Genomic DNA, 27,767 nt, shown 5'->3' with positions numbered 1-27,767 from the left:
GCCTTTGGGCATTGGGGGATTGTGGGGCTTGGGGGGTGAGAGGGGTGAGGGGGGCCTGGGGCTGGATTGTTTGGGGGGAGTATCGGGAGTTTGGGGGAAATGTCTGGAGTTTTGAGGGTGAATTTCTGGTGTTTGAGGGGGAATTTCTGGATTTTTTGGGAGGATGAATTTCAGGATTTTCTAGAGGGGATTTTCTGAATTGGGGCAGAGATTTCTGGATTTTTTGCGGAGGTTCTGGATTTTTTTGAGAGGGAATTTCAGAATTTTTGGAGCAATGTTTCTGGATTTTTGAAGGGGGGGGGATTTTCTGGATTTTTGGAAACTTTTCTTTACTTTTTGGGAATGTTTCTGGATGGGGAACCAGATTGGTTTTGGAATTTTTGAGGAGGAATATTTCTGGATTTTCTGGGAAAAGTTCCTCATTGTTTGGGAACGTTCCACGATTTTTCAGAGAAATATTTCTCGATTTCTTTGGGGAACATTTCTGAATTTTTGGAGGAATGTTTCAGGATTTCTTTTTGAGAACATTTCTGGATTTTTTGGGGGAACATTTCTTCATTTGGGGGGAACCTTCCCAGGTTTTCTGGGGAACATTCCCGGGTGTTTTGCGGGGAACATTCCCAGGTGTCTGGGGTTCTCCTGGCCCCGTTCCCATCCCAGGTTCCCAGGGTTCCAGGAGCTGCCCTGGTGCCGGGCGCCACGACATCGCCTGGGTGCGGTTGGACACTGAGGTGCAGGCGGGCGCCGCCCGCGAGGCCCTGCAGGGCTCCAGGATCACCCAGAGCAGTGCCAGGAAGATCTCCTTTGCCAAAAAGGGACCCAGAACACCCCAAACCCCTCCAAAGCACTCCCAAACCCCCCCAAAAAGGGCCTGAAATACCCCAAAATCCAAAAAAATCGAACTTTCCCCATCCTGAATCCCCCAATTCCCACACCAATCCCCCTTTTTTTTCCCAGCATTGTACCCAGGGTCTCTCTGCATACCTTGCACCTGGAGCTGTCTCAAAAAAACCCCAAATATCCCCAAATAACCCCAAACAAACCCCACTGTGCCCCCCAGGCCTGGAGTAGGTTTTGGGGGGCTTGGGGGATTGGGGGAGTCTTGACCCCAAACTTTGGGGACTGGTGGGGTTTGACCCTAAGATTTGGGGTTTGGGAGGGTTTCACCCCTCGGGGTTTGGGAGTTTTTGACCCCCAAACTTTAGGATCAGAGCAGCTGGAGACCCCAGATGTTTCAAACCCCAGGATTTGCAATCAGGGGGTTTTGAGCCCAAAGTTTGAAATTTGAGGGGATTGACCTCATGATTTGGGGGGGTTTATCCAAAAGTAGGAAGTAGGGGATCAGGGGGATTGGACACCTCAGAGTTTGGGATCAGGGGGCCTTTGACCACAAACTTTGGGGATGAGAAGGGTTGGGCACCCCACACATTTCAAACCCCAGGAGTTGGGGATTGGGGGTTTGAAACCCAAACTTTGAGGTCTGGGGGTGTTTGACACCTCAGGATTTGGGATTTGGGGGTGTTTGACCCCAGACTTTAGGAACTGGGGATGTTGGACACCCCAAATGTTTCCAACTCCAGGATTTGGGGTCAGGGGGATTTAACCCCAGTGTTTGGGAATTGGGGAGTGTTTGACACCCCAGGATCTGGGATTTGGGGGGGTTTGATCCTAAAATTTGAAGTTTGAAGGTTTGGGGCAAGTGGGAGGGGAGGTGGGGATCCCAGTATCCCAGTTTGGCTTTTGGCTTTGGAGGTGTTTCAACCTCCCCCCCCGCCCCCCCCCCCCCCCACCCCTGCCAGTGTTTCAACCCCCAGGATTTGGAATCGGGGGGAGTTGACCCCAGGATTTGGGGTCAGGCTTGGGATCGGAGCCATTCCCTGGAAACAGCGGCGGGATTGGGATTGTAAACAGGAATAGGAACGGGATCAGGATTGGGAACGGGATCAGGAATGGGATCGAGGAGAGACCCTGATGCAGTCCCGGACCCAGTCACAGGGAGAGATCCTGCCCCAGTCCCGCAATGGACCCATCCCCACAATCCCGGACCAATCCCCACAATCCCGGACCCCTCCCCAGTCCCAGCCCTCCCCAGCCGCTGATCGGACCCTCCCTCAATCCCAGCCCACCCCAATCCGGACCAGAGCCATCCCCAGAGCCTTCCCCATTCCCAGACCCTTCAATCCCTTTTTGTGGCGGCTCCTGCCGCTTCCCGCCCATTCCTGGGGGTTCCAAAGGGCCCTGCAGACCCTCCTCATTTTGGGGGTGTTGGGGTGGCCCCAGGGCCGCCCCGAGGGCCGAGGGGGGATCGAAAGCCCCAAACCCGAGGGGCTCCTGGGGGTGCCCAGTTCCTCCCATTCCCACCCCAAAACAGATCCTGGCCAATCAGAGCGCGTGGCGCTGATGACACATCAGTGTGCAGGAGCAGAATTTGGGGAGGGGAGAGGTGACCCTGGGGATGGGGCGTGCGGGGGCAGCTGGGGCCGCACTGGTGGCACTGGGGGTGCTGGGAGCCCCCCCGGCCACGGGGGGAGCGGGGGGCGCGGTGAGAAGGGGGGCGGGGGCACAAATTCAACCAAAGGGGGGTCGGGACTCCCAAAAAGAGCTGGAGGGGCCTGGAACCCCCAAAACCAAGCACGGGGAGGGGATTGGGGGAATGATGGGGAAGTGGTGGGAGAGCAGGGAGGAGGGGGATATACTAAACACAAAACCAAACACCACTATAATTTCTCATACATTTTATCCAAACAATTAAACTTTAATAATATCCTTAGGTACTCTAAAAATATTAAAATTATTTTAATTTAACTGTGGGTGAGTGGTCTTATTTGGATATTGTTTTCAGATTGTTTGGGTTAGATTATTCAAAAAATGGGAGGTTTAAGGAATTCATTCAGATTAGAAGGCAGCACTCTGCAAACAGAACTGACTGAAAACGAACAGGACAGAAATCAGTAACTCTCAAAGTTTTATGTGCTATCAAATACATCCCACCCAGCCAGCCCCACACAATCCCTATCCCACCACTCCAAATTGGGATCCCACTTCTCCCAATCCCCTCCCAACCCCATCTCACCCTGGCAGCTGTGGAATGGAGTGAGATTGGCCTGGGATTGGGAATTTCTGAGGAGGGAACAAGCAATTTGAGCTGCTATGGCACCTTGATGGGCTAAAATTCAGTTGTTTACAGTGGGATTTGAGTGGTTTTGAGGTGACAGATCCATCCCTCTTGGCTTTTGGAGTGCAAAGAAATGGAGCAGATGGCCCAAAATCCTCCCAGAACCCAAAAATCCTCCAGAATTGCTGCAGCTGAGTTCATGGTGTCCAGGGAGATGGCAGCTGCCAGTGTCGGGGACAAACGAGATGGTGCTGGGTGTCAGAAAGCTCCAGAGTCCATTTCTGACCCCTGAAAGACAGGGCAAAGGCAGGGCCGTGGGGTTTTTATAGGGTATCCCAGGGGTGGAGTTGGGGTTTGGGTCAAGGGAGGAGTTCTTAGCAACGCAAGAAGGGTGAGATCAAATTCCTGCCTCTTAGCAACAGGGGCACTCCACACAGAATATGTTCCCAAATCCTAAATTCCACCTCAAACACCTGTGAACTGGTGGGACGTTAGACATTTTTGATCAAATTCCTTCATTTAACCCTGTTTTGGCAGTTTTTAAGGGATGAAGATGAGGCACAAGAAAATTAAGGACAAACCAAAATGAGAAGCAGCCAGGTGTGCTCCCAACATGGATCACAGGGAATGTGGGGCACCAGGGCTGTGCCCAAAGTGGCTCCTCCAGTGAGGGATGGAGCTGGAGCAGCGCACGAAGCTCTTCCCGCACTCGGGGCTCTCGCAGGGCTTCCCTCACAGGTGCCTCCGTTGGTGTTGGGTCAAGGTAGAGCTGCAGGAGAAGCTCTTCCCACACTCGTCACACTTGTAGGGCCTCTCCCCGGTGTGGATGCGCCGGTGCTTGACGAGGTTGGACTTGTGCTTGAATCCCTTCCCACAGTCGGGGCATTGGAAGGGCCTCTCCTCTGTGTAAACCTGATAGTGCTGGAGGAGATCTGAGCTGGTCTTAAACCTCTTCCCGCATTTATCACACTCGTAGGGCCTCTCCCCAGTGTGGATCTTTTGGTGCTGGGTCAGGGCGGAACGCTGCCTGAAGCTCTTTCCACATTCTCCACACTTGTGGGGCCGTTCCCCAGTGTGGGTCCTTTGGTGCTCGATCAGGGTGGAGCTGAGGCTGAAGCTCTTCCCACACTCCCCACACTCGTGGGGCCGTTCTCCAGTGTGAATGCGCCGGTGCACGACAAGACAGGAGTTCTGCCTGAAGCCCTGCCCGCAGTCGGGGCAGCGGAAGGGCCTCTCCTCTGTGTGCGTGCGCTGGTGCTTGAGGAGACTGGAGCTGCTCGGAAACCTCTTCCTGCACTGATCACACTCGTAGGGCCGTTCCCCAGTGTGGGTCCTCTGGTGCACGATCAGCTCAGAGCTCCACCTGAAGCTCTTCCCACACTCCCCACACCTGTGGGGCTTCTCCCTATCACGGAGCTGCTCATGGAGCACCAGCTCCGAGCTCTGGCTCGATCTCCGGCCGCCTTCCCGGCCCAGGCTGGGTCTTTCCCCCTCAGATCCCCGTGATCTGTGTTTGCAGCCCCTCCTCGTGCGGGATCTCCGGGGCTTTTCCTCCCTGTTGGGTTCCTGCGCCATGGAGCTGCTCAAAACGGCCTCTTCCACCAGGTTCTGCTGCGGGGATTTGTCCTCCCTGCTCTCCATGTTCAGCTCCTGCTCTGGAGGAGGAAGGACACGGACAGGATGGGATTTGCCTCCGTGCCGTAATCAAGGGGAAGAAGATCCTCCCAGGGCTGTCATGCAGCCAGGGGCCGTGCTGGGCTGGGAGATGGAGCAAGAGAGAGGGGGAAAGGGGCACTGACTTCCTCCTTACCTGCCTCAGTGTCCTGGGGCATCTTCATCTTCCTCGTAGCCTCCCAAGGGTTGGGAATGGGTAAACCTGGTTTGGGGCAAACAAGGAATGCGCACATTGAGTTTGAAGGTCCCTCTGCCCAAGTCCATCTCTACAAGTCACTGACCATCTGGGCTCCAGAAAAACCTCCCAAACACCAAGATTCAGCCCTGAAAAAGCCTCCCAGGAGTTCCCCATCCCTGGTCCCTCCCCTCTGGTGTTTGGGGGTTCTCCCCTGTCCCAGCTGCTGGGGGTCACCCTTGGATTGGGGGTCTCCCTTCTCCTCGGTGCCCGCCCTGCCCAGGCTGCTGGCAGTCCCAGCAATCCCAAAAGCTCCCCCCTCTTTGCTCTCCCCATTTCGGGATGCTGGGACTTTTTGGGCTCCTGGGTCCCTTCTCCCCTCTTTCTCTGCCCTGGGCTGCAGGGGCTCCAAGGAGTCCCCCCACCCCTCTCTAGGCTCTTGAGGGTCCCGCCAATGGCAGTGCTCCCCTGTCTCTGGGCTCCTGTCACCCTGGGTTTTTGAGATTTCTAGAAAGGCCTTCTGATATTGACATTTTTGTAAAGAACTTTCCCACACACTTTTCTGTAAACAACTTATAGTTTACATTCTTGTGAAAACGGACACTGTTGATGGACTGTTGGTTAAGCCAGTGTCTGTGGAGAGGTGGCACTGTCACCCTCCAATCCACTGTCACCTTTGTAAAACTATAAATTATGGAGTCAGAGAATAAACGCCCTCTTTTCTTTCTCACCTGGAAAGCGGTGTGTGCGTGCGTTCTTTCGTGTCCTACAGCGACAGGCTCCCCACTTTGGGCTCCTGGGGGACACAGGGCTCTGCTCCTCCAGGCTGCCTCTGCCGGCAGCTGCCACCGGCACCCCCAGTGTCCCCCTGAAGCAGAGTAGAAATTTTGCAGAATAGAAATCCATTTTGATTTCAGTGAAATGTACATCTTTGAGTTTAGTCTGTAGTTTGGTGTTTAGTCTGACTACCTGTTCTCACCAAAAGCCTGTGCTTAGAAGGACTGCTTCAGGCAGAAGACTAGAGATAAGGGGGGAGGAAAGAAGCAAACAGAGCAAAGCAACCTCACCCAAGAGTTCTTTCTGATAAAGAAGAATTAGAGGCCAGTGCGATGTGTAATCCGTAGAATTAATATGTACGAACCTATTGTGAAATTAGACGCACATGTATTTGAGAAAAAGATAAAAGGAGATCTGGAGTTCCCAGAGGTACGCATGTGTCTTTAAGAGAACGATTCCCACATGCGTCCAGCATTGTAATAAACATACCAGCTTTACAACTTTCAGAAAGTTGTAGAGGTATGCTTGCTCCCTGCAAATCACCCCCAAGGGGCCTTTTCCACTCAGCCTTGGAGTTCTTCATTCCCCAAACATCGCCCCAAAAACCTAACCCAGGGAGCCCCCAGGATATCTGGGCCGAGCTCCCCCTCCCCGCTGACCCATGCGATGCAGGAGCGATGATCCCACAGGTGGGGGCTGCGAATTCAGGGAGGGCTCGGCTGCGTGGTTCCCTCTGCTCAGCCTTGATCCGCCTTTGTCCCACCGCTTCCTCTTCCTCCTGCTTCTCCTCTTCCATCCCGCCTCCTCCTCTTCTGTCTTATCTCCACCTCCTTCTCCTCTTCTATCCCTCCCCTTCTATCCTTTCTCCTCCTCCTCCCCCCAACCCCACCTCCTTCTCCTCCTTCCATCACTCTGCTCTCTCTCCACCTTCATCACTAATCTTCCAGTCCTCCTGACCTTCCTCCTCCTCCCCAAGCCCACCTCCTTCTTCTCCTTCATCCCTCCCTCTTCCTCCTCTCCCAGCAGCAGCGACACCCGGCCTGGGCCAAAGGAGAGGCAAACTGGGAAAACTGGGGGCTTCACATCCAAACTGGGCCTTGCTGGGGACCCTGCCTGGGCACTGCCAACCCCTGGGGCTCCTCTTGGGACATCCGGGAAGGGGGAACGCACAGAGGGCTGGGGGATCCCAACAGAGGCAGCACTGCCAGGGACTGGGCTTGACTGGTATCGTACTGGGAGTGACTGGGATTATGTTGAGGGTGACTGGGAGCTGCTGTGAGCAGCTGGAATCAACTGGGAGTGACTGGGAGCATGCTGGAGCTGACTGGGAATAGACTTGCAATGAGTGCCACTACACTGAGGCTGACTGGGAGTAGTTGTGAGGAAATGGGATCAGACTGGAGGGAACTGGGAGTTACTGGGAAGGTGCTGGAGAGAACTTGCATACACTGGGAGATACTGGGAGTGACTGGAATGAAAGTGAGGGTGAGACAGCAACTGGAACTGTGTGGAGCACAACTGGTTCATACTGGCAGGGACTGGGAGCACACTGGGATCATCTTTGGATCATACTGGGAGGGACTGGACTAATACTGGGAATATCTGAGAGCGACTGGGAACACACACTGCACATACTCCCCCATACTGGGCCTGACTGGGAGCAATTGGGAGCATGCTGGGAGCAAATGGCATCAGACTGGGACTGACTGGGTTGACCTAGGAAGCAACTGGAACCATGCTGGAGGCAGCTGGGATTATACTGGGAGAGACTGGAAGCAACTGGGATTATACTGGGACCACACTGGGAGAGGCTGGCATGTGACTGGGATCAAACTGGAGCTTACTGGGATCATACTGGGGTTGAAACGGAGCAACTGGGATCCCAATTTGGGCTACTGGGAGCAACGGAAAGAAACTGGGACCATGCAGCAAGCAAACTGGAGGAACTGGGAAGGACTGTATGCACGCTGGAGACAACGGGGATATTCTGGGCATGACTGGGGGATCATACTGGGATAACTAACACCTTACTGGGGCCACTGGCAGTGCCTGGAAATTACTAGGGACATGCTGGGGAAAACTGGGATATACTGGGAGTGTCTGTAACCATACTGGGGGGACTGGAACCACATGGGGAACAACTGGGACCATGCTGGGGGCAACTGGGATTGAGTGGGACCGTACTGGGAGGGACTGGGATCATCTGGGGAGTGACTGGGACTACAGCAGGAGCAAATGGGTTCAACTAGAACCATACTGGGAGTGTCTGTAACCATAGGGAAATGATTCAAGCACACTGGGAACAGCTGGGCCCATGCTGGGAGCACCTGGGATCACACTGGGGGCTACTGGCATCAGACTGGGAGGACCAAGGAAACTGGAAGCACACAGGGGACCACCTGGGCTCATACTGGGAGCAGCCACTGCAGGCCCCGGGACCCCCCAAAAACACCTCCCAGGGATCCCGATGTCCCCCCGAGGGCCATCTGCCACTCGGCTTTGGAGCCCTGCCAGCTGCAAACATCCCCCCAAAAAACCCCAAACCCAGGCACCCCTTGGCAGGTTTGGGCCCAGCTCCCCCTCCCTGGGCACCTGTGGGATGGGGGGCGATGCTCCCGGGGCTGCAGCCACTCCAGGGTTCCCTCTCCCCTGCTCCAGCTGTTTCCGGCTGCTGCTCAGCCTCTTCCTCCCTCCCTCCTCCTCCTCCCCCATTCCGAAGGCCAAACCCTGAGGGGAAAGGGGGCGGGGCCAAGGGGAGGCACAGTCCTAACAGGGCCCAGTTTGGTTTAAAATAACCCAAAAGGGCCTCAAATGCAGCACAAATCCACCAGGTTTAGCTTTAACAGCATTAAAATTATCCAAAGGGCTCTAAAATCCAACCAAATAGGCCTAAAATTGCCCAAACTGGTTTACACCTCCTTAAAATTAACTTAAAAGCATCCTTAAATCCCCAAAATGGGCTTCAAATCCACCCTGAAAGTACCTGCTTTGGCCTAAAAACTCCCAAAAGGAGCCTAAAATCCAACCCGCTTTGCCAAAATCACCTCAATTGACCTAAAATCAGCCAAACGTGCCTGAAAGCAACACAGGAGGACCTAAAATCATCCTAATTTACTTGGTTTGACCTAAAATTACCCAAAGAAGCAAAAAACCTATCAAATGGTCTCAAAATCACCAAAAAAAGGGACCTAAAATCATCCACGCAGGATTAAGATTCACCCACGTGGGCCTCAAATCATCCAATGGGATCCAAAATCCCCCCCAAACTCCACCAGATTTGGCCCAAAATCAGCCAAAGGGGCCTAAAATCCACCCGTAAAGTCTGGGAATCCCTGCCAGGGATCGGAGCCCACCCTGACCCTGCCCAGGCTGGCCCCAAATGCCCCCGAGGGGCCGAGCCTGAGGCCCAGCCCGGGATGGGCTCCGGGCTCGCTCCACGCCCTCCACGCTCGCTCCGGGGAGTTTTGGCCACGGCCCCAGACGGGCCTGGGAGGGACCAGGAAGGGCTGGGCAGGGCTGGGGCATCTGGGGCTGCTTGGGCTGGGGGAGTCTGGTGGGAGTTTGGGGCAATTATTGGGGTTTTGGAGAGAATGACGGGGGTTGGGGAATTCTGGGGGGTTTTGTGGATTTTGGGGGTTTGGGTTTTGGGGGGTTTTATTGGTGCTTTGGGGGGGGGTGTTTTTCTGGGTGTGTTTGGTGTTTATTAAATTTTTTTGGATTTTCTTATAATTTTGTGGGGTTTTACTGGGATTTTGTGGGAGTCTCTGAAATTTTTGGGGGGATTTATTGGAATTCTGGAACCATTTAATAGGATTCTTTTGAGGTCTAAGTATTTTAAGAAAATTTTGGGGGTTGGTTGGGGATTATTGAGGGATTTTGGGGGTTTTTGGGTTTTGCCAGCATTCCTTTGTGTCTTAGGGGGGATTTTGTAGGGCTTTCTATGGTTTTGGGGACATTTTTGGGGGATTTGTGGGGCTGAATTGGGATTTTTTTGGGGGGCTTGTTGGGATTCCAAGCGGTTTTGTGGGCTTTTATTGGGATTCTAGGGTGTTCTAACAGGATTTTGTGAGATTTAGTTGGGATGTCGTGGGTTTTATTGGGACTTTTGGGGGTTTTAAGGAGATTTTGGTGCTTCTCAGCCCTTCCCCACACCCAGGGACAACCCCAAAGCCCCCTCACGCCACCCAAGGCCCCCCAAAATTCCACTAAAACCCCCTAAAATCCCAGGAAAAACTGAAATAAGATCCTCCAAAACCCCAGAAAACCCCAAAGAATCCCAGTGGAACCTCAAAAAATTAAAAAGTACTCCCAAAAATTTAAATAAATCCCTCTCCCCCCAAGAAAACTCCTTAAAGACTCCAATAAAATGACCCAAAATCCAAAACCCCCAAAATCCACCACCCCCACCCAGAACTCAATAATTCTCTACAAAAACCTCAAAAATTCCCCCTAAACAAATAAATCCCCCAAAGCCCAAAAAAGCCACCACCAAATCCCCAAAAAAGCCCCCCAAAATCCCCCCCAAACCCCCCAGACTCACTGGGGCCGTCCTGGATCAGGGGGCACCGGCTGGTGGAACAGAAGCCACTTCAGGGGGCCCTCGGAGCTTTTTGGGGAGGGGGCACCATGGGAGACCCCCCAAAAACCCGGGGGGGAACCCCTGCTGTGCCTGAAACCCCCCAAAACCCCCAGACCCCGGGTCAGGGTGGGCCTGGGATACCCCGGAACCCCCAAATCTCCCCCAGGACCCCCAGAGACCCTCAAGGGTGGCTCAGGATCACTCCGGACCCCCAAATCCTCCCCAAGACCCTCAAAACCTCCCCAGGACCCTCACACGACCCCAGTTCTCCCCAAAATTTACCCCAGACCACCTGAGACTCCCCTGAAATCCATCAGACTGCCCCAAATCCTCCACAGTCCCCTCAATCCACACCAAACCCTATGTAATCCCCTCAGACTGCCCCAAATTCCCCCAGATCCACCTCAGAGCCCCCCAGATCCTCTCACAATCCCCCAAAATCTCCTCAGACTCCCCCAATTCCCCTCCGATCCCCCTAAACCCACCTGAGAACGCTCCAGACCCTCTCAAACTCCCCCCAAAGCTCCCGAAAGCCCCCTCAGACCCACCAAAGCCCCCTCACACCCTCTCATTCCCCCCCAAACTCACCGCACACCCCCCTATTTCCGGTCAATGCCCCCAAAAATGCTCCGTTTCTCCTCAAACCCGCCTCAGACCCGCCCCAAACCCCCCCCAATTTCTCTCCGGTCCCACCTCAGCTCAGCTCTTCTGCCGCTCTCCCCTCACATTCTCCCGCGGCCGCCATTTGCGTGGGCTCCCAGCCAATAGCGGCGCGCATCGCCCCCATCAACCAATGATCGCGCTGCATTTTCCCAAACTAACCAGTCACTGCGCGGCTCTCCTCAGCAACGCCCGCCTCTCCGCTCCGCCCTAGCCAATCAGAGGCGATCCGGAAGCGGCGCCCGCTTCCCCGCCGCCGCCGGGACCCGCCGGGCTCGGGACAGGAGCGGGAGGGGCCCGAGAGGGGATCGGGGGGGCGGGGAAGCGTCCGGGGGGTCTGGGGGGGCTTTGGGGAGGGGTCCGGGGGTTTGGGGGGGGTCTGGGGAGGGTCCTGGGGCATTGTGGGGGGACTTGGGGGGTGCGGATGGGTCCTAAGAGGGGTCTCGAGGGGGAGGGGGCGTGGGAGGGTCTGGGGGTTTTGGGGAGGGGTCTTGGGAAGGTCTTGGGAGGGTCTGGGGGTGTCGGGATGGTCCTGGGAGAGTTTGGGGAGGGCTCTGGGGGGGTCCTGAGGGTGTCCTGGGAGGGTATTGGAGGTTTTGAGGAGGGGCTTTGGGGGTCTGGAAGGGTTTTGGGAGAGGGCCTGGGGGGGGCTGGGGGAGCCTGAGTTGGGTTTGGGGAGGGGTCTGGAGGGTCCTGGGTGGGGTCTTGGGAGGGGTCTGGGGGGGTCTCAGGGGACATCCTGGGCTGGGCCCGACTGGGCTCTGGGGGCTCTCAGGGGGCCCTGGGCCAACCTTGGGGGGCTCTGAGGGGTTTGGGGTTCCTGGGGGGGTCCTGGGGGAGATCTGGGGGTCCCGGGGGTCCCAGGCCACCCTGAACTGGGGTCTGGGGGTTTCAGGGAGAGGGGGCACAGCAGGAGTTCCCCCGCCCCCCCCCCCCCCCCCCCCGTTTTTGGGGGTCTCCCATGGTGCCCCCTCCCCAAAAAGCTCCGAGGGCCCCCTGAAGTGGCTCCTGTTCCACCGGCTCCTGTTCCATCCTGATCCAGGACGGCCCCAGTGAGTCTGGGGGGTTTGGGGGGATTTTTGGGGGGCTTTTTTGGGGCAATTTTGGGGGCTTTTTTGGGGATTTGAGGTTGGCTTTTTTGGCCTTTGGGGGATTTTGTTGTTTACCGGGGAATGATTGGTTTTTTGGAGAAGAATTATTGGGTTTTGGGGGGGTTGTGGATTATGGGGACTTTGGATTTTGAGGAATTTTAGTGGGGTTTTGGTTTTTTTGGGGGATATATTGAAATTTTTGGGTGTTTTTTAAAATTTTGGTGAGTTCTACTGGGATTTTGTGGGATTCTCTCTGATTTTGGAGGATCTTATTGTAATTTTTAGGGGATTTTGGGGGTTTTTAGTAGAATTTATGGGGGCCTTGGGTTGTCTGAGGGGGCTTTGGGGTTGTCCCTGTGTGTGGGGAAGTGCTGAAAGGCACCAAAATCTCTTTTAAACCCCCAAAAGTCCCAATAAAACCCACAACATCCCAATTAAATCTCACAAAATCCACTTAGAACACCCTAGAATCCAAATAAAAGCCCACAAAATCTCTTGAAATCCCAACAGCCCCCCTCCAAAATCCCAATTAAGCCCCGCAAATCCCCCAAAAATGTCCCCATAACCATAAAAATTCAAATAAGATCCCCCTCAAGACCTAAAGAAATCCTGGCAACACCCAAAAAAACCCACAAAACCCTCCCAAATCCCACAAAAATCTCCAAAAAAACCCCAAAATTCCTTAAAAAAACCCAAAAAAATTCAAAGAATGCCTGGGAATGCCTCCACAATTCCAGCAAAACCACCCAAAATCCCGCAGAAATTCCAATAAAACCCCCAAAAATTCAAGAGAATCCTAAAAATCCCAGTAATTCCTCCCAAAATTATAAGGTCCTTCAGTGTCCAGCCTATGGAGTTCACCAGTTCACGTCTGGGGAGATCTCAGAGATGCAGTTCATCAGGATTCCAAGTATACTCTTTTTTGATGGGGGAAGGGAATGATTTTGGAACGGAATCTATTGTATTTGGAAGAAGGGTGCGCACAGTCCATATCTCCGTGGGCGAGAGCCATTGTTGGTTACTCGCACCTGCAACATTGCTTTGGTCAGCTCGCCTCCCCCCACGCACCTCCCCCGGGCCGGGGGCTTCAGTCCTTGGCAAGTGTGGGAGGGGCCTTTTCACATGGGGATTTCATGGATCTCAGTGTATCTGTCACGGTGGGCGTAAACGAACCGAAGGGGTCTTCTGTGAGGGACCACAGTCCAGCCAGGCCAGGAATCGGGAGAGAAGAAATCTCGGAGATACTGTTGCAAAAAGGTCAGAATGTTCCTCTCCTGAAGTGCAGTGTAGCATGCATCGAAATGCACACACCTGTGGCGACAGTAGCTTAGCAATGCTCTCAGGTCATCACGCTCTCCTGGCTTACGGAGCCAAAGGCCTGTGGGCAGGGGATCTTCAGTGGTCTCTCAATGATGGTCATGAGGCAGTTGAAGGATATTTCGGACAGACTCTCAGAACACTGTGGGCACGCCAGGCACAAGGACACCACGGACACAGCCCATGCTGGTCCAGGTCACCCTCACCAGCTCATGATCCCATCCCCATGATCCCATCCCCATGGCCACATCCTCACGGTTCTTGTCCCCTTCTGTCCCTGCATCCCAGTTCCCTTGTCCCTATGCCCAGAGCTACCTGAGCCCAAAGGTGCCAGTCCCCACATTCCTGCCCCCACATCCCCATCCCCAAATTCCTGCCCCCTGTTCCTGTCCCCAAAGCCACTCCAGGGATGGGGGGATATTAGGAAAGGGGCTCCCATGGTTGGGTTCCCAGGGGAAGAGGTTACCAGGGATGGGCAGTTGCTGGATGGACACAGGCATCTCATCTCCTTCCCTGGGTGCCTCAGATCTTGGGGTGACCCATGCAATAGCATTGCCCTCATGGGGTGCTGGTTTCCTGTGCAGGCATCACATGGGGTCCTCTGCTTCTGTGCCCTCCCCTGCCCTTGATTTCTCCTCTCTTTATTTCTCTTTTTTCCTTATTTTCCTCACTTTTGTGCCAGGTCCCCTCACCACCGGTTCCTGGCTCAGCAATCCCAGGGAAGGGGTTGGGGGGACCGAGGGGAGGGGGAAAATGGGGAGCAGAAAGAGCAGGGAAGGGTGGGGAGGCTGTGGGAGATGGAGGTGTTGGGCTGTGCCCCCTCAACACAAGAAGGAAGAGGCTGTTTGTGCTCAGTTTCAGATGGGAAAGGGAAGGAGTTCTGTCCTGGGGGCCCACATCCAGGGGGCTCCTGTCCTGGGAGGATCCTGTCCCAGGGGGTGACACATCCTGGCATGGGGGAACCTTTACCAGAGGGTGGTGGTTCCAGAAATGTCCCTACACATTCCTGGGGAATCCCATTACTGAATCCCGGCCCATGGAAACCGGGAGTCCAGCCCTGGTGGCCATGGCAACAGCCTTGGGAGCGGGTCCCTGGCTGGGGCTGTGGGAACCTCTTCCCTCTGGTGCCCAGGGACAGGAGTGGAGGGAACGGCTGCAGCTGAGTTGGGCAGGCTTAGGTTGGATCTCAGGAAAAGGTTTTTGCCCAGAGGCTGCTGGGGCCCTGCCCAGGCTCCCCAGGGAAGGGTCCCAGCTCCAGGGCTCTCTGAGCTCCAGCAGCGTTTGGACAGCACTGCCAGGCCCAGGCTGGCATTGCTGGGGTGTCCTGTGCAGGGCCAGCAGTTGGACTGGAGGATCCTGATGGGTCCCTCCCAGCTGAGCCAGTTCTGTGGTTCTGGGATCCCATGATCGTGGGGATGGGACCTCCAATGGTTGCCATGGCAATGGGCTCTGGATGCAGGCCTGAGCTGGTGTCCATGGCAACCACCCCTGGCATGGGGTCTCCATGGAGCTGCCAAGGGACTGAGCATGGCAACAGGGGACTGGTGATGGTTGCCATGGAAACTGACCATAGCAACAGGGGGCTGGTGATGGTTGCCCACTAAGGCTCAGATTTGTTACAGGCCCTCAGAGGGGTTCCATGTGAGCTTTACAAGAGTATCCAGGTTGTTCAAGAGCTGGAATGTCACACACCGAGACAGGGGCTCCATGGAGACCTCCCAGGGCTTTCTGGGGATGGTAAAGAGCCGTGTGGTCAGAGGCAGTCACAGCCATTCCATGGTGACATCCCAGGGGATCTCGGGCTGCAAAGGCACCGATCTGTCACAGGCACTCACGGGGGCTGCATGGTGACATCCCAGGTGGCCAAAAGCTGGGATGTCCCAGACACACAGGGGTTCCTGTCATGGGCAGAGTGGGAGATTCAGGCAAAAGCTTTATTTCTTTATTGGAGAAACTCCTGCTGAGACATGAGGTGTAGAAATGACATCCAACAGCCACCATGGATCCTCAAATCCCTGGAGAGCCCCTAGACTTCTAAAATTCCTTCTAAGAGAGGAGACTGGGAGTGGCTGGTTTCAATCCCAGCCCCAGAATTTCTCCAAGGTTTGTGTATAAAAGATTGGACAGATGGAATTGAACCTTAGCTCACAGGGGCTTAGCCCTGGCAGGGGCTGTGGGATGTCCCAGAGGGGGCTGTGTCACAGCAGCACCTCTGTGGCTGTGTCAGAGAGGCACAGAGCAGCTGTGATGTCAGCAAGGGGCTGTGTGACTGCACAGAGTGGGTTGTATGAGGTCACAGATTGGTCTATGACATCACAGAGTTTGTTGTGAGATGTCACTGAGTAGTTAGAGCATCAGAGAGGAGATTCTGTGACATCAGAGAGCAGGCTGTGATGTCATGGCATGGCTGTGTGGCCTCATAGAGCAGGCTGTGATGTCAAAGTGTGTGCTGTGACATAACAGAGTGGCAGTATGACATAACAGAGAAGGTTTGGTGACATCACTGAGGGGGTTGTGACATCACAGAACTGTCTGTGACATCGTAGAGTAGGGTGTGAGGCCAGAGAGCTGATGCGGCCATCACAGGGGGTGGCTCTGTGACATCAGAGAGTGGGTTGTGTAATCACTGGGTGGCTGTGTAACATCATAGAGCAGGCTGTGACATCATGGAACAGACAGTGACATCAGAAGGTAACTTTGTGATATCACAGAGTCTTCTGTGACATCACAGAGTGCTGTTTGACATTCTAGGGTGACATCCCAGAGTTGGCTCTGTGACATCAGAAGGGTGCTGTGCGACATCCCAGAGTGGGCTGTGAAATCACCAGGGCAGTATGACATCCCAGGGGCCATGTGAGGTCACTGGGGAGGTCACTCTGCCCTGTCTCCCCTCACAGTTCCCCCCAGAGCAGTCCAACCCTGCTCGTGCACAGTGGGGTCCCCTGTCCCCCTGAGTCCCCCCGCCCCGGTGCCACAGCCTCCCCCAGAGGATGTTCCATGAGATCGACCCCAGAGCCTGACACGGGGATGGGGGGCCGGGGCCCTGGGGGTGGGACAGGGGGACAGGGACCCCCCAGCAGCATCTCCGTGTCCCCCAGGGCCAGAGCCTGGGCCAGGGCTCCTTCACTCTGTTTAAAACAAGGGCTTGAGAGTGCTGAAAATATCCCCCACAAGGAATCAGCAAAAACCAGATTTAGTATTAAGCGCCAGCAGCACAAAGTTTTGTGGTTAATTCAACAGATTTCAGAAGTGTATTCAAAGTGACTGTATTATATTTACAAAGACAGTGAGAAACCATTTTTTACATCCTGTTTAATTTTTTTTTCCTGTTCATAAATTGATATGTGCGATCCCCAATTGACACTGAATCCAAGTACCTTCTCGTGCAGTTGGAATAGATATGAAAATCAAGACCCTTCATGGCTGACAATCAATCAGACTCTGTCCCTACCCCCACCCCACCATTTCCCCCATCCAAGCCCTGGCACTCAGAGCAGCCTTGTGCAAATCTGAGCTCCCTCCAGCCCAGGCTGCACCTGCAGCTTTCAACTCCTTGGCTCCAACTCCCACCTGCTTTCCCTGCAGAAGGAGCTGCCCGAGACACAGAGGGATGTTCATTTATTGCCAGCCAACAGAGCCAAGGGAAGGCACAGCTCCATCAAATGCAAAAGTCATTCTTCTCCCTGGCTCTGCCCTGACCCTGATCCCCACAGCCTGTCCTGTTTCCTTCATCCCTCCTTTGCCAGGGACTTTCTGGGACAAAGGAGCTCTGCTCTAGCTATGGAGGGGGTTCCAAGTGCAGTCACTGGAGTAGGAACCACAACTCATTAGGTTTGTGTCCTTTGAGGGACCAGGAACTGGTGGGACTCAGAGGCACAGAAAGGTTTCTCTTCAAGGCACACATAAAAAATGTGAACATGATAAAATTTAAGAAACATCTCAACACTTCCCTGAGCTCCTTGTGACATCCCAGCATCATTAGACACGTTCACCTTCCACATGGGGTTGCCATACAGGAAGGATTTTAGACAAAGACATCTCAGTTGTAGTTTTATGTAACTGTTGCTCCAGTCTGAAACAGGGCCCAGCATGGTGCCAGGATCATCAGAGAGCTGAGGTGTGTGCTGGAATTCAATGCCCTCCCCATCCCACAGCAGCCCTGCATTTCCCTGCTCTAGCCTTGGTCTGCAGCACAGCCATGGAGGCTCTTTGGGCTCTGGACTGTTCCTGCAGCCCCCAAGGGCAGCTGAGCTCTGCCTTTGGCACACTCAGCCCTGCCCAGTGCAGGCCATGCTCAGCAATTCCCTGTCTGTGCCTGGCCTTGCTGTCAGCCCCAAAGGGCAGCGGCTGCGTGGCCCCTTTGTGGCCCTGTGCTGGCCCAGCCATGGTGGCACAGCCCCTGTGCAGGCCCAGCCCAGGCCAGGAGCATTGCGGCTGGGAAGGGCCCCTGTGCCGTGGTGCCCACAGCAGCCTTGGGGCTCTGTGCCCCATGGCCTCCCTGCTGGGCAGCCTCTGCCAGCTCCTGCAGAGCCCGTGGCACCTGTGGGCCTGCACAGACAGCCCTGCCCCGGGCTCTGACAGCCTCTGTGCCAGCAGAGAGGCAGCCAGGGCTGGCCATGGCCAGGAACAGGCCCTGAGCCCCACAGGAGGATGGAGCTGGGCCACGGCCAAACTCAGCCCAGGGCAAAGCTGGGCTCAGCAGCCAGGGCTGCCAAGGGCTGGGGACAGAGGCTGGCACTGACAAATGTCCTGGGCTCCCTCCCTGCTCTGTCCATGCTCCCCAGGGCACAGAGCAGCCTCCTCTCTGGGGCACTTGCCTGTTTTCAATGCCTGGCACAGGTGCTGGCCCTGCCCCACCAGGCCTGGCCTGAGTCCTGCCCCTGCACGCTCAGCCAGGCTGAGATGGACACTGATGGTGTCTGTGCCAGGCTCTCTGAGCTCAGCCCAGCTCCCTGCCAGCTCTGCCAGCTGCCCTGAGCTCTGGGCAGCACCAAGGGCCTCTGGCCAGCCCAGCCCAGCCGGCTCTGGCCCCACAGCTCTGCTCAGGCCAGGCTGCTCTGGGCACTGGCCCCACGGCCTCAGCCCCTGGCAAGGGCACAGCAGCAGCTGCAGCTGCCACAGGACTCAGCCCCAGCCATGAGGGAAGGGGCTTGGCCAAGGCACAAGGAGGCTCCCTGGGTGCCCTGCTCCCCTCTGGCTGAGGTGCTGAGAGCTCTGCAGCCCCTGCTGCCATCCCATCTGCCCAGGGCAGCACAAGAGCCCCGGCCTTGGGGCCCTCCAGAGCTGCTCTTGCTCCAGACCCTGGGCCCATCCCAAAGCTGACACAGCCACAGAGCTGTGCCCATTTTTGTTCATTGCTGCTCTGATGGGGATTGATCCTGAGCCACTTGGAGGTTGCTAATGAATTTTATTACTCCAGAGGCCTCTTCTTTCTTGAGCTCCTCAGTTCAGGAATACAGTGAGAAAAACTCCTAAACATTTGTTCAAAATACCCAAACAAGAAAAGCCTCTGTGAATACCTGAAGTTTTCAGTTCTTCTGTGGTTAATTATACAAATTTCAGAAGTCTATTTAAAGTGTATATACTATAATGAAAACAATGAAGAGAGAATTGTCCTATTAAGTTTTCTTTTCCTGTTTATAGATTGATATCAGCAATGTCCAATTGATATTGACCTCAGCACCTACTCATGCAGTTTTAACAGATATTAAAATCAAGACCCTTCATGGCTGACAATCATTCACAATGTGTCCCTACCCCCACCCCACATTTCCCTCATCCAGTCCCTGGCACTCAGAGCAGCAGAGGAATGGAGTCACATCCAGGGATGTTCCCAGGGCTCAGGACTGGGGCCAGGTCAGTTCAATCTCTTTATTAGTGATCTGGATGAGGCCATCGAGAGCACCCTCAGTCAGTTCCCAGGTGAGCCCAAGCTGGGTGGGAGTGTGGCTGTGCTGGAGGGCAGGAAGCTCTGCAGAGGGATCTGGACAGGCTGGAGCCATGGGCCCAGGACAATGGGATGAGGTTCACCAAGGCCAAGGGCCGGGCCCTGCCCTGGGCTCACAACCACCCCAAATCCCTGGCTGTGTCCTGCTCCTGATCCCCACAGCCTGTCCTGTTTCCTTCATCCCTGCACTGCCAGGGACTTTCTGGGACAAGGGAGCTCTGCTCTGGGTTGGAGGGAAGTGCAAGTGCCACCACTGGAGTGGGAGCCACAACTCATCAGGTTTGTGTCCTTTGGGGGTCAGAAGCTGGTGAGACTCAGAGGCACAAAAAGTTTCTCTTTGTTGCCAACAGACCACAGTTGAACAGGATTCAATTTAATAACAATTACCTTCTTCACTATGTGCAATGTCCCAGCAGCATCTGATGAGTCCACCACCCATATGTGATTTCTATGCTAAGATAGTTTTGGACAAATATAGTTCTGTGATAGATATAAACACAATTAAGTTCTTGTATCAGGATGCTTGTCCTGGAGCGGGGGCAAAACAGCTCCAACAATTCCTGATTTGCAAAGCTGTCAGTGGTGGATGGAGAAGGGATGTCAGGCTGTTTTTGGTGTTGAGGAAATGCTGAAACCAGCTTGACTCATTTCCTGTCCTGGCTGCTCTCTCCTCTTTCCCCTTCCACCCATTGGCTTTTGTCTCCCACCAGGCCCCCTGGTGAAGAGCCTGGCTCTGTGTTCTCCATCACCTCCTTGCACTGCCAGGCTGGGATGAGGAGCCCCTCAGCCTTCCCTGCTCTGGGCTGGACAAGTCCAGCTCCTTCAGCCTCTGCTCACAGCCCAAGGGCTCCAGCCCCACCTTGCAGGCCCTTCCCAGACCCTGCCCCAGCTGCCAGACATCTTTCCTGCCCTGGGGAACCCAAACCAGGCCACAGTGACCTGGAGAATCCACGTCCTTGGTGTCCTGGTCACACAGCCCAGACCCTTGTGCCCATGTCAGGCTCTGGGGTGGATCCTGTGGAACATCCTTTGGTGGAGGCTGTGGGTCCAGGTGGGCCGAGTTGATCCCAGGGGACAGGGACCCCGCTGGGCATGGACAGCCTTGGACTTGTGGGGAGAAACTGTGAGGGGGATCTGGGGTGGAGTGACCAACGCAGTGACCTCACACAGCCCTGCTGGGATGTCCCACAGCCCCCCTGTGATGTCACAGCCTGCTCTGTGATGTCACAGCCGATTCTCTAATGTCACAGAGCTGGTCTGATGTCACACCAGACTCGTGATGTCATAGTCTGCACTGTGATGTCAGACCTCTGCCCTGAGATGTCACAGCCTGCTCTGTGATGTCACAGAAGCAGTCTATGATGCCATGGCTGCTCAATGACCTCACATAACCCACTCTGTGATGTCATAGCCCACTCTGTGACCTCATGTTACCAGATGATCAATTGTCTCCACCAGGTGAGTTCACACCTGGAGCTTGTTCTCCAAACCCCAGGCCTATGGAAACCCCACAATGCCCATGGTGTGAGAAGGGGAACTGGAAGTTCTCCAGCCTCAGTGTTATGCCAGCTCAGCCAGGCCCACTGGAACATTGGGGTCCACAACCATGAGGGACCACCAGAGAGACCCCCAGGACAGAAGGACATGGGTAAAGGGGAGGGGAAATATGTTAATGATTTTGGGGAAATGATTATCACATGTGTGAAAAAGAATAGAAAATCACCAAATTTGCAGATGACACCAAGCTGGGTGTGAGTATGGATCTGCTGGAGGGTAGGAGGGCTCTGCACAGGGCCCTGGACAGGCTGGATCCAGGGCCCAAATCCAACAAGGTGAGGTTTAACAAATCCAAGTGCTGGATCCTGCACTTTGGCCACAACAACCCCTGCAGCACTACAGGCTGGGGACAGAGTGGCTGGACAGCAGCCAGGCAGAAAGGGACCTGCAGGCACTGATGGACAGCAGGCTGGACATGAGGCAGCAGTGTGCCCAGGCGGCCAAGAAGGCCAATGGCTCCTGGCCTGGATCAGGAATGGTGTGGCCAGCAGGAGCAGGGCGCTGATTCTTCCCCTGTGCTCAGCACTGGCTGGGCAGCACCTTGAGAGCTGTGTCCAGTTCTGGCCCCCCAATTTAGGAAGGACATGGAGGGGCTGGAGCGTGTCCAGAGAAGGGCAGCAAGGCTGGGGAGGGGTCTGGAGCACAAGTCCTGTTCAGAGTGGCTGAGGGAGCTGGGGTTGTTTATCCTGGAGAAGAGGAGTCTCAGGGGGGACAAGGCAGTGTCAGGGAACAGGTTGGACTTGATGATCTCCAATGCCTTTTCCAACCTTGCTGATTCTGCGGTTCTCTGAAACTATCCTTGGAGCAGTTGCAGGATGAGCCCTGGGCCTCCTCTTGAGAAGCTCCAGCAGCCCAGGTCCCTCAGCCGCTCCTGCCAGCCCCAAAGCCCATCCTGTCAGTGCTGCAGAGCCTCTGCAGCTCCTCCTCATGGCCCAGAACAGGGAGCCCCAGAGGCAGACACAGCAGCCCAGATGTGCCCCCCTGGCCTGTGGTGCCTCTGGCAGGGGAACAGCGGGACGCACTGCAGGAGCCTGCAGACAATTCCTGCAGCACTTGTAGGATGATCCTGCTGCCCAAGGGACGTTCCCATGGTGCCAAGTCAGGAACTGCAATGGGGAGTGGGGCCAGAGAGGAAAGGGCAAACAGGGATGGGCTGTTTGCAGGGGAGAGAACAGGGGTGGGCAATAGGAGGAAATCTGTATCAAGAAGAGTAAGGAAAGCAAAGGTGAAGGAAAGGAAATGCTCAGGGCAGTTTGGTGGTGGCTGCCAGGCAGCCCTGGCTCTGAGCAGCAGCGTCTGCAGTGGGACAGGAAACTCCCAGCTGATGGGAACAAACTTTCTGGCTGACTGCAGAGGCCAGGACAAAGCTGAGTGGTTTCCCTGCTGTCCCCCAGCCCTGCCTGGCCCCAGGGGCTGATGGCATTTGTGCTCCCTCAGGTTCATGTGCCCACACCAACAGCCTGGGGGTGCTCCCCCTGCTCTGTGCAATGCAAACAGGGGCTGCTGAGGCAGGTCTGCCGTGTCTGTGCCTGCAAGGATGGGGCACCTGTGTGAACTGGGGGAGAGGCCAGGGCTGCAGAGGGGGGATGTTGTTGGCAGCTCCATGAGGATGCTCTGGGACACTGCCCTGGGCTGTCCAACACACTGGGGATGGATCAGCCCCTGCTCTGCTGCTCCTTCCTGTCTGCCCCAGGGCCCTTGCAGAACCCCAGCCATGCTGTTTGCCCCCCGCCTGCCCCCGGCCAGTCTGGGGCTGCTCACGGGGATTTTCTGTGCTGAGCATTGATGTGGGTGTGTTCTTGAGAGAGCCTGGGCAAGGAGCCTGGAGCCCCCAGGGCATGGCCTGAGGTGTCAGCGCTGCCCCAGCAGTGCCCATGGCCTGTCCCTGCTGCAGCCCCAGCACTGCCACCCCAGCACTGTGCCCGGCCCCGAGAGCACTCAGGCCCTACAGCAACACCAGGGCCACCAGGGCAGCAGGGCAGGGCCACGGGAGCAGCATTGGCAACACCAAGTGCTGCTGCTCCTGGGCACAGCTGCTGTGCCAGCACTGATCTGCCCCCAGCTCTGCACACAGACATTGCTGCTGCAGCTCCAGAGAAGACAACAAAAGGGGCATCTCTGGAGAAGACTTTGCTGGGAGATCGTTTAGTTCATTTAAAGCCACTGAGAGCGCAGCCCCTCATTGACACAGCCTGTGGCCACAGGGAACCTGGAGAGAAATAAATTGAGAAATGGCACAAACAATGACATTTCTGTGTGGACAATATTATCAAAGTAAAACACATAAAAAGAACCTCCAAAATGAAACCAACAAGAAGTATCAAAGATTACTTTTATTACATGTGATTTTCAGAAATTGGCCAGCAGTTTAATGTTTCCAAAACCATCCAGTCATCAGTGTCCACACTGCAGCCTTGAGCTCCTGGTTCCTCAGGCTGTAGATGAGGGGGTTCAGGGCTGGAGGCACCACCGAGTACAGAACTGACAGGGCCAGATCCAGGGATGGGGAGGAGATGGAGGAGGACTTCAGGTAGTAAAATAATCCAGTGCTGACAAAGAGGGAGAGCACAGCCAGGTGAGGGAGGCAGGTGGAAAAGGCTTTGTGCCGTCCCTGCTCAGAGGGGATCCTCAGCACGGCCCTGAAGATCTGCACATAGGAGAAAACAATGAACACAAAACAAACAAAACCTAAACAGGAGCTAAGTGTAATGAGCCCTAGTTTCCTGAGGTTGGAGTGAGAGCAGGAGAGCTTGAGGATTGGTGGGACTTCACAGAAGAACTGTCCCAGGGCATTGCCCTGGCACAGGGGCAGGGTAAATGTATTGGCTGTGTGCAGCAGAGCATTGAGAAAGCCACTGGCCCAGGTAGCTGCTGCCATGTGGGCACAAGCTCTGCTGTCCAGGAGGGTCCCGTAGTGCAGGGGTTTGCAGATGGACACGTAGCGGTCGTAGCACATGACGGTGAGAAAGGAAAACTCTGCTGAGATTAAGAACATAAAGAAAAAGAGCTGTGCAGCACATCCTGAGTAGGAGATGGTCCTGGTGTCCCAGAGGGAATTGTGCATGGCTTTGGGGACAGTGGTGCAGATGGAGCCCAGGTCACTGAGGGCCAGGTTGAGCAGGAAGAAAAACATGGGTGTGTGCAGCTGGTGGCCACAGGCTACGGCACTGATGATGAGGCCGTTGCCCAGGAGGGCAGCCAGGGAGATGCCAAGCAAGAGGCAGAAGTGCAGGAGCTGCAGCTGCCGCGTGTCTGACAAGGCCAGCAGGAGGAAGTGGCTGATGGAGCTGCTGTTGGACATTTGCTGGGGCTGGGCATTGGGTTCTGCCATGGAGAAAAATTCAGTGAAGAGTTAGAGGGCATACCTGTAACCAAAATCAAAGCCATTTCCCATACGCCCTCCCCGAGAAGACACAGATACAGTCTTTAGTGGTTTTGAATTCTGGGGTTTTCTTTTTAAGCTCCCCTCATATCTCTCTTGGTATTCTTCAATATCAGAAACCCTCAGCATTTCTGCTACACTCAGGGACAACAGAGAAAGTTTTGTGAGGCCAAGTGATGAGTGGAGAGTGAGGAGAGATGGTTTGTCATTCCGACCTGTTCAGAGTTTCTCTGGGATTTAACCTTTCTCAGGGGGAGGGTGATCACCTTCCCCGGCTTCCCCTAAAATGTCACCAGGCACTGCTGAGAGCAGATGGATCCACCCCAGCCCAGCTCCACATTTGTAGCCAAGGACTCACGTTGCTCATTTCACCAACCCAGCAGCATTTTCAGTGTCAGAACACCTCTGCCTTTCCCCATCAATCTTATAACTCAGAGATGCTCTAGGACATGTTTGCATCCTGGATTGAAGCTCCCAGCTTGGACTGAAATCTCAGAGGGACTTCCAAGTGTCCTTATGGTGGCATTGGATTCAGGGAGATGCAGCTCCTTCCCTGGCTGCACTGACAGCACTGCCCAGAGACAGGCACTGGGGACAGTGTCACCCTGAGCCAGCTGTGTCCCCTGCCAGAGCCCCCAGGGCTGGGCAGCTGCTCCCAGCCCTGTGCTCTGCAGAGGAAACTGGGCCCAGGGCTGCAGAGCTGCCCCACGGCTCTGCTGCAGCTCTGCCTGCACAGGAGGGGCTGCACACCTTGGAGACCCAGCCCTGATGGCAGAAACTTGGCTGGGGGCACAGGAGGGAGGGGGCTTGTTCAGAGGGAGGGGCTGCACTGAAGGGATCCTGTGGGCATCTCTAAAATCTCCCTGCCACAGCATTTCTGGGTTTTTTTCTCTCATTGCCTCATCTTCTCTCTGCTTCCTGAAAATTTTCCTTCTACAGGTGTTTCCCTGTGCCTGATCTCTCCCTGCCAGCACTCACAGACCCCAAATCTCTGTGCACCCTCCTTGGCCCTACAGAACCCTGCCTGTTTGCAGGGCACTGGCTGGGACAGGTTCTGTTTGCAGCTTGGAGAAAGGACAGCTCAGACTGAGCCTGAGGGGTCCAGCAAAGGTGATGCTGCTGCTGTCCATGGGCAGACTGGCTGAAAGGACATTAGGGATCTCCTGTGAACCTATTGATCACTGGAAGTAACAGTTTGGATATATCAGGCACTTGACAAAATTCATAACATCTTTAATATTTATCCCCTCTCCCTGCCATTCTCCAATAGTAGGAAACTGAATACAAAGTCTTTGGAAATTCCCTCCTTTTTATCAAAATCCTTGTCTTGGAAATGTTCTCTGACTGGTCAGAAACCCTCACCATGCCAGAGCTTCATGAGCATTTCACCTCCCCTGCACCAGAAATATTCAGAGTTGTACTCACAGAGTCTGCAGGCATTGGGATGTTGCAGCTTTAGGAGATGGCTCCAGGAGCTACAGCTGCATTGTCCTGCAGCCAGAGGTTCCTGTGCCCAGGGCTGGCAGCGATTGTGCCCCAGGCACTTCTCAGCACCTTCCCAGCCCTGACTGATTGAAGCTCTCTGTGCCTCTGTGCTGTGCCTGGGCTGGCTGCAGGCAGTGCCCCAGCCCTGCTGGGCTGTGCACAGGAGCTGCTCCTGGCCAGAGCTGTCTCTCTGCAGCGCTGCCCTTGCCAGGAGCTGCCTCTGGGCCGGGAGCCCAGCCCAGCTCAGCAGCACAGACACAGCACAAGGACTTAAATCACCCTCTGAACCTTTGTGATGAGGCCCTGAACATCAGCCCCTGAGAGGCAGCTGAAGAAACCTCTCAAGAATTCACAGTCAGAATTGAACTCCAAAGTTTCTTTTACTTTTAATGGGTCCCACTGGGGGACATGACTGAGAAAGTGTCCCCAGGCCCCAGGCAGAGCAGAGAACTGCAGGCAGTGATGACAGGTGGGGACAACGAGAAGCCAAGTCTTGGTGCTAGGGGGCACAGCAGGATCTGTGCCACCAAGGGCTGTGAGGAGACACCTTGTCCTGAGGCACTGGGGCCTCCTGGCACAGCCCCAGGCAGGCTGGGCACTGTCAGCCCCTTGTCCTGCCCTCTGCATCCCCCCCTAGCCCACATGCCAGTGGCCTCCAGGATCTGCTGGAAGGAGTCCCTTGGGAGTCTTGCTCAGGAATGGCCCTGGGAGCTCCTTAATGCTCCCAGGGACTGCAGGGTTTTCAAAGGACTTTGGGGTTTTGCTTTTGCCATGGAGTCTCTGAGAGCTTTGTGCAATCATGGCCTCCAATTATCTGCTGTAATTAGTCCCTGGAGAGCCTTTGTCAGTAACAACACTCATGGGGGCTCATTAATGCTTCAAGGTACTTGAGTTCTTTTAGGTACTTGGTGTTTCCCTTTTGATACAGACTCTGTGAGAGGTTTGTGCAATCATGGCCCCAATTATCTGCTTTAACCAGTCCCTGGAGAGTTTTGTACTGACACTCAGTAGGGCTCATTAATACTTTGAGATACTCAGGGGTTTTTAAGGTACTTTGGAATTTCCTTTCCACACTGAGTCTCTGAGAAGTTTTTGTGCAGTCCTGGCTTCCAATTCTGTCCTCCATGGAGTCCATGAGGAGCCTGTGTTGGAGATGGACCTCAGGGGGACCCATGAATGCCTCGAGGCACTTTGGGTGTTTCTTCTGCCTTTGGCTCCTGGAAAGGTTTGTGCAATCTCCTCTCAGGCCCTGAGGTTCCATGAGGATCAAGCAGGTTCTAACAGACCATGGCTCTGCCTTGATTTCCCTCTGCTCTCGTGCAGTTCATCAGGAAGGTTTCTCTAGTGGCTTTGGTTCACCAATTTGAGGTTTCTTGGCCAATGCATCAATTAGTGTGGTGGGTTCAGTGTTGGCTAATTACCAGTGCACTCACTGGAATATACTTGCTCATTTCCTCCTGTGAGATAGGATTAGGAGAAAGGCAAAGTAGGCTCAGAACTTTAAAAGGATATAAAGAAAATGTCGTTAACAGTAGCTAAAAGAAAGAGCAATAAGAATCAGAACAAAACTTCCAGAACACTTGTCCTCTCCCTACAACCTTTTCTTTCTTACTGACAGTGTAAGGAGACAAAAACTTAAAAATTTCAGTCAGTTTACCACCTCTACAATATCCTTTCTTCAGTTCACTTAGGGAGAGAAGTTCCTCTTGTTAATTGTTGAATTTGCAGGCAACCCCAACAAGGGAAGAGATGAGAATCTTGACTCCATGCTTCAGAAGGCTGATTTATTATTTTATGATATATATTTTATTAAAAGAAAATTATGCTAAAACTATACTAAAAGAATAAAAGAGAGGATTTCATCAGACGGCTAGCAAGGAATAGAAAGGAATGATAATAAAATCTTGTGACTGGCCAGAGAGTCTGAGACAGCTGAACTGTGATTGGCCATTAATTAAAAACAACCACATGAGACCAATCCCAGATGCCCCTGTTGCATTCCCCAGCA

General features: G+C 54.5%; 2 protein-coding genes across 2 annotated transcripts; both read right to left on the bottom strand.

Annotated features, from left to right (window-relative positions):
* Positions 1–3,094: 3,094 nt before the first annotated feature.
* Positions 3,095–11,040, bottom strand: LOC311165800 (uncharacterized protein). Its single transcript, XM_084227302.1, has 4 exons — positions 11,014–11,040; positions 5,696–5,832; positions 4,926–4,991; positions 3,095–4,770 (listed from the first exon to the last, which is right to left on the bottom strand). The coding sequence occupies exons 3-4, from the start codon at positions 4,951–4,953 to the stop codon at positions 3,848–3,850; spliced, it is 951 nt and encodes a 316-aa protein (XP_084083428.1). The 5' UTR covers positions 4,954–4,991; positions 5,696–5,832; positions 11,014–11,040; the 3' UTR covers positions 3,095–3,847.
* A 12,220-nt stretch (positions 11,041–23,260) lies between these two features.
* Positions 23,261–24,193, bottom strand: LOC311165801 (olfactory receptor 14J1-like; the record flags this gene model as incomplete). The annotated part of the gene is made up of 1 exon (XM_084227303.1): positions 23,261–24,193. The coding sequence occupies one exon, from the start codon at positions 24,191–24,193 to the stop codon at positions 23,261–23,263; it is 933 nt and encodes a 310-aa protein (XP_084083429.1).
* Positions 24,194–27,767: the final 3,574 nt, after the last annotated feature.

This window comes from Fringilla coelebs (assembly GCF_963513975.1).
Source record: "Fringilla coelebs genome assembly, contig: SCAFFOLD_70, whole genome shotgun sequence".
NCBI lineage: Eukaryota > Metazoa > Chordata > Aves > Passeriformes > Fringillidae > Fringilla > Fringilla coelebs.
This window is presented reverse-complemented; position numbering and strand designations above follow the sequence as displayed.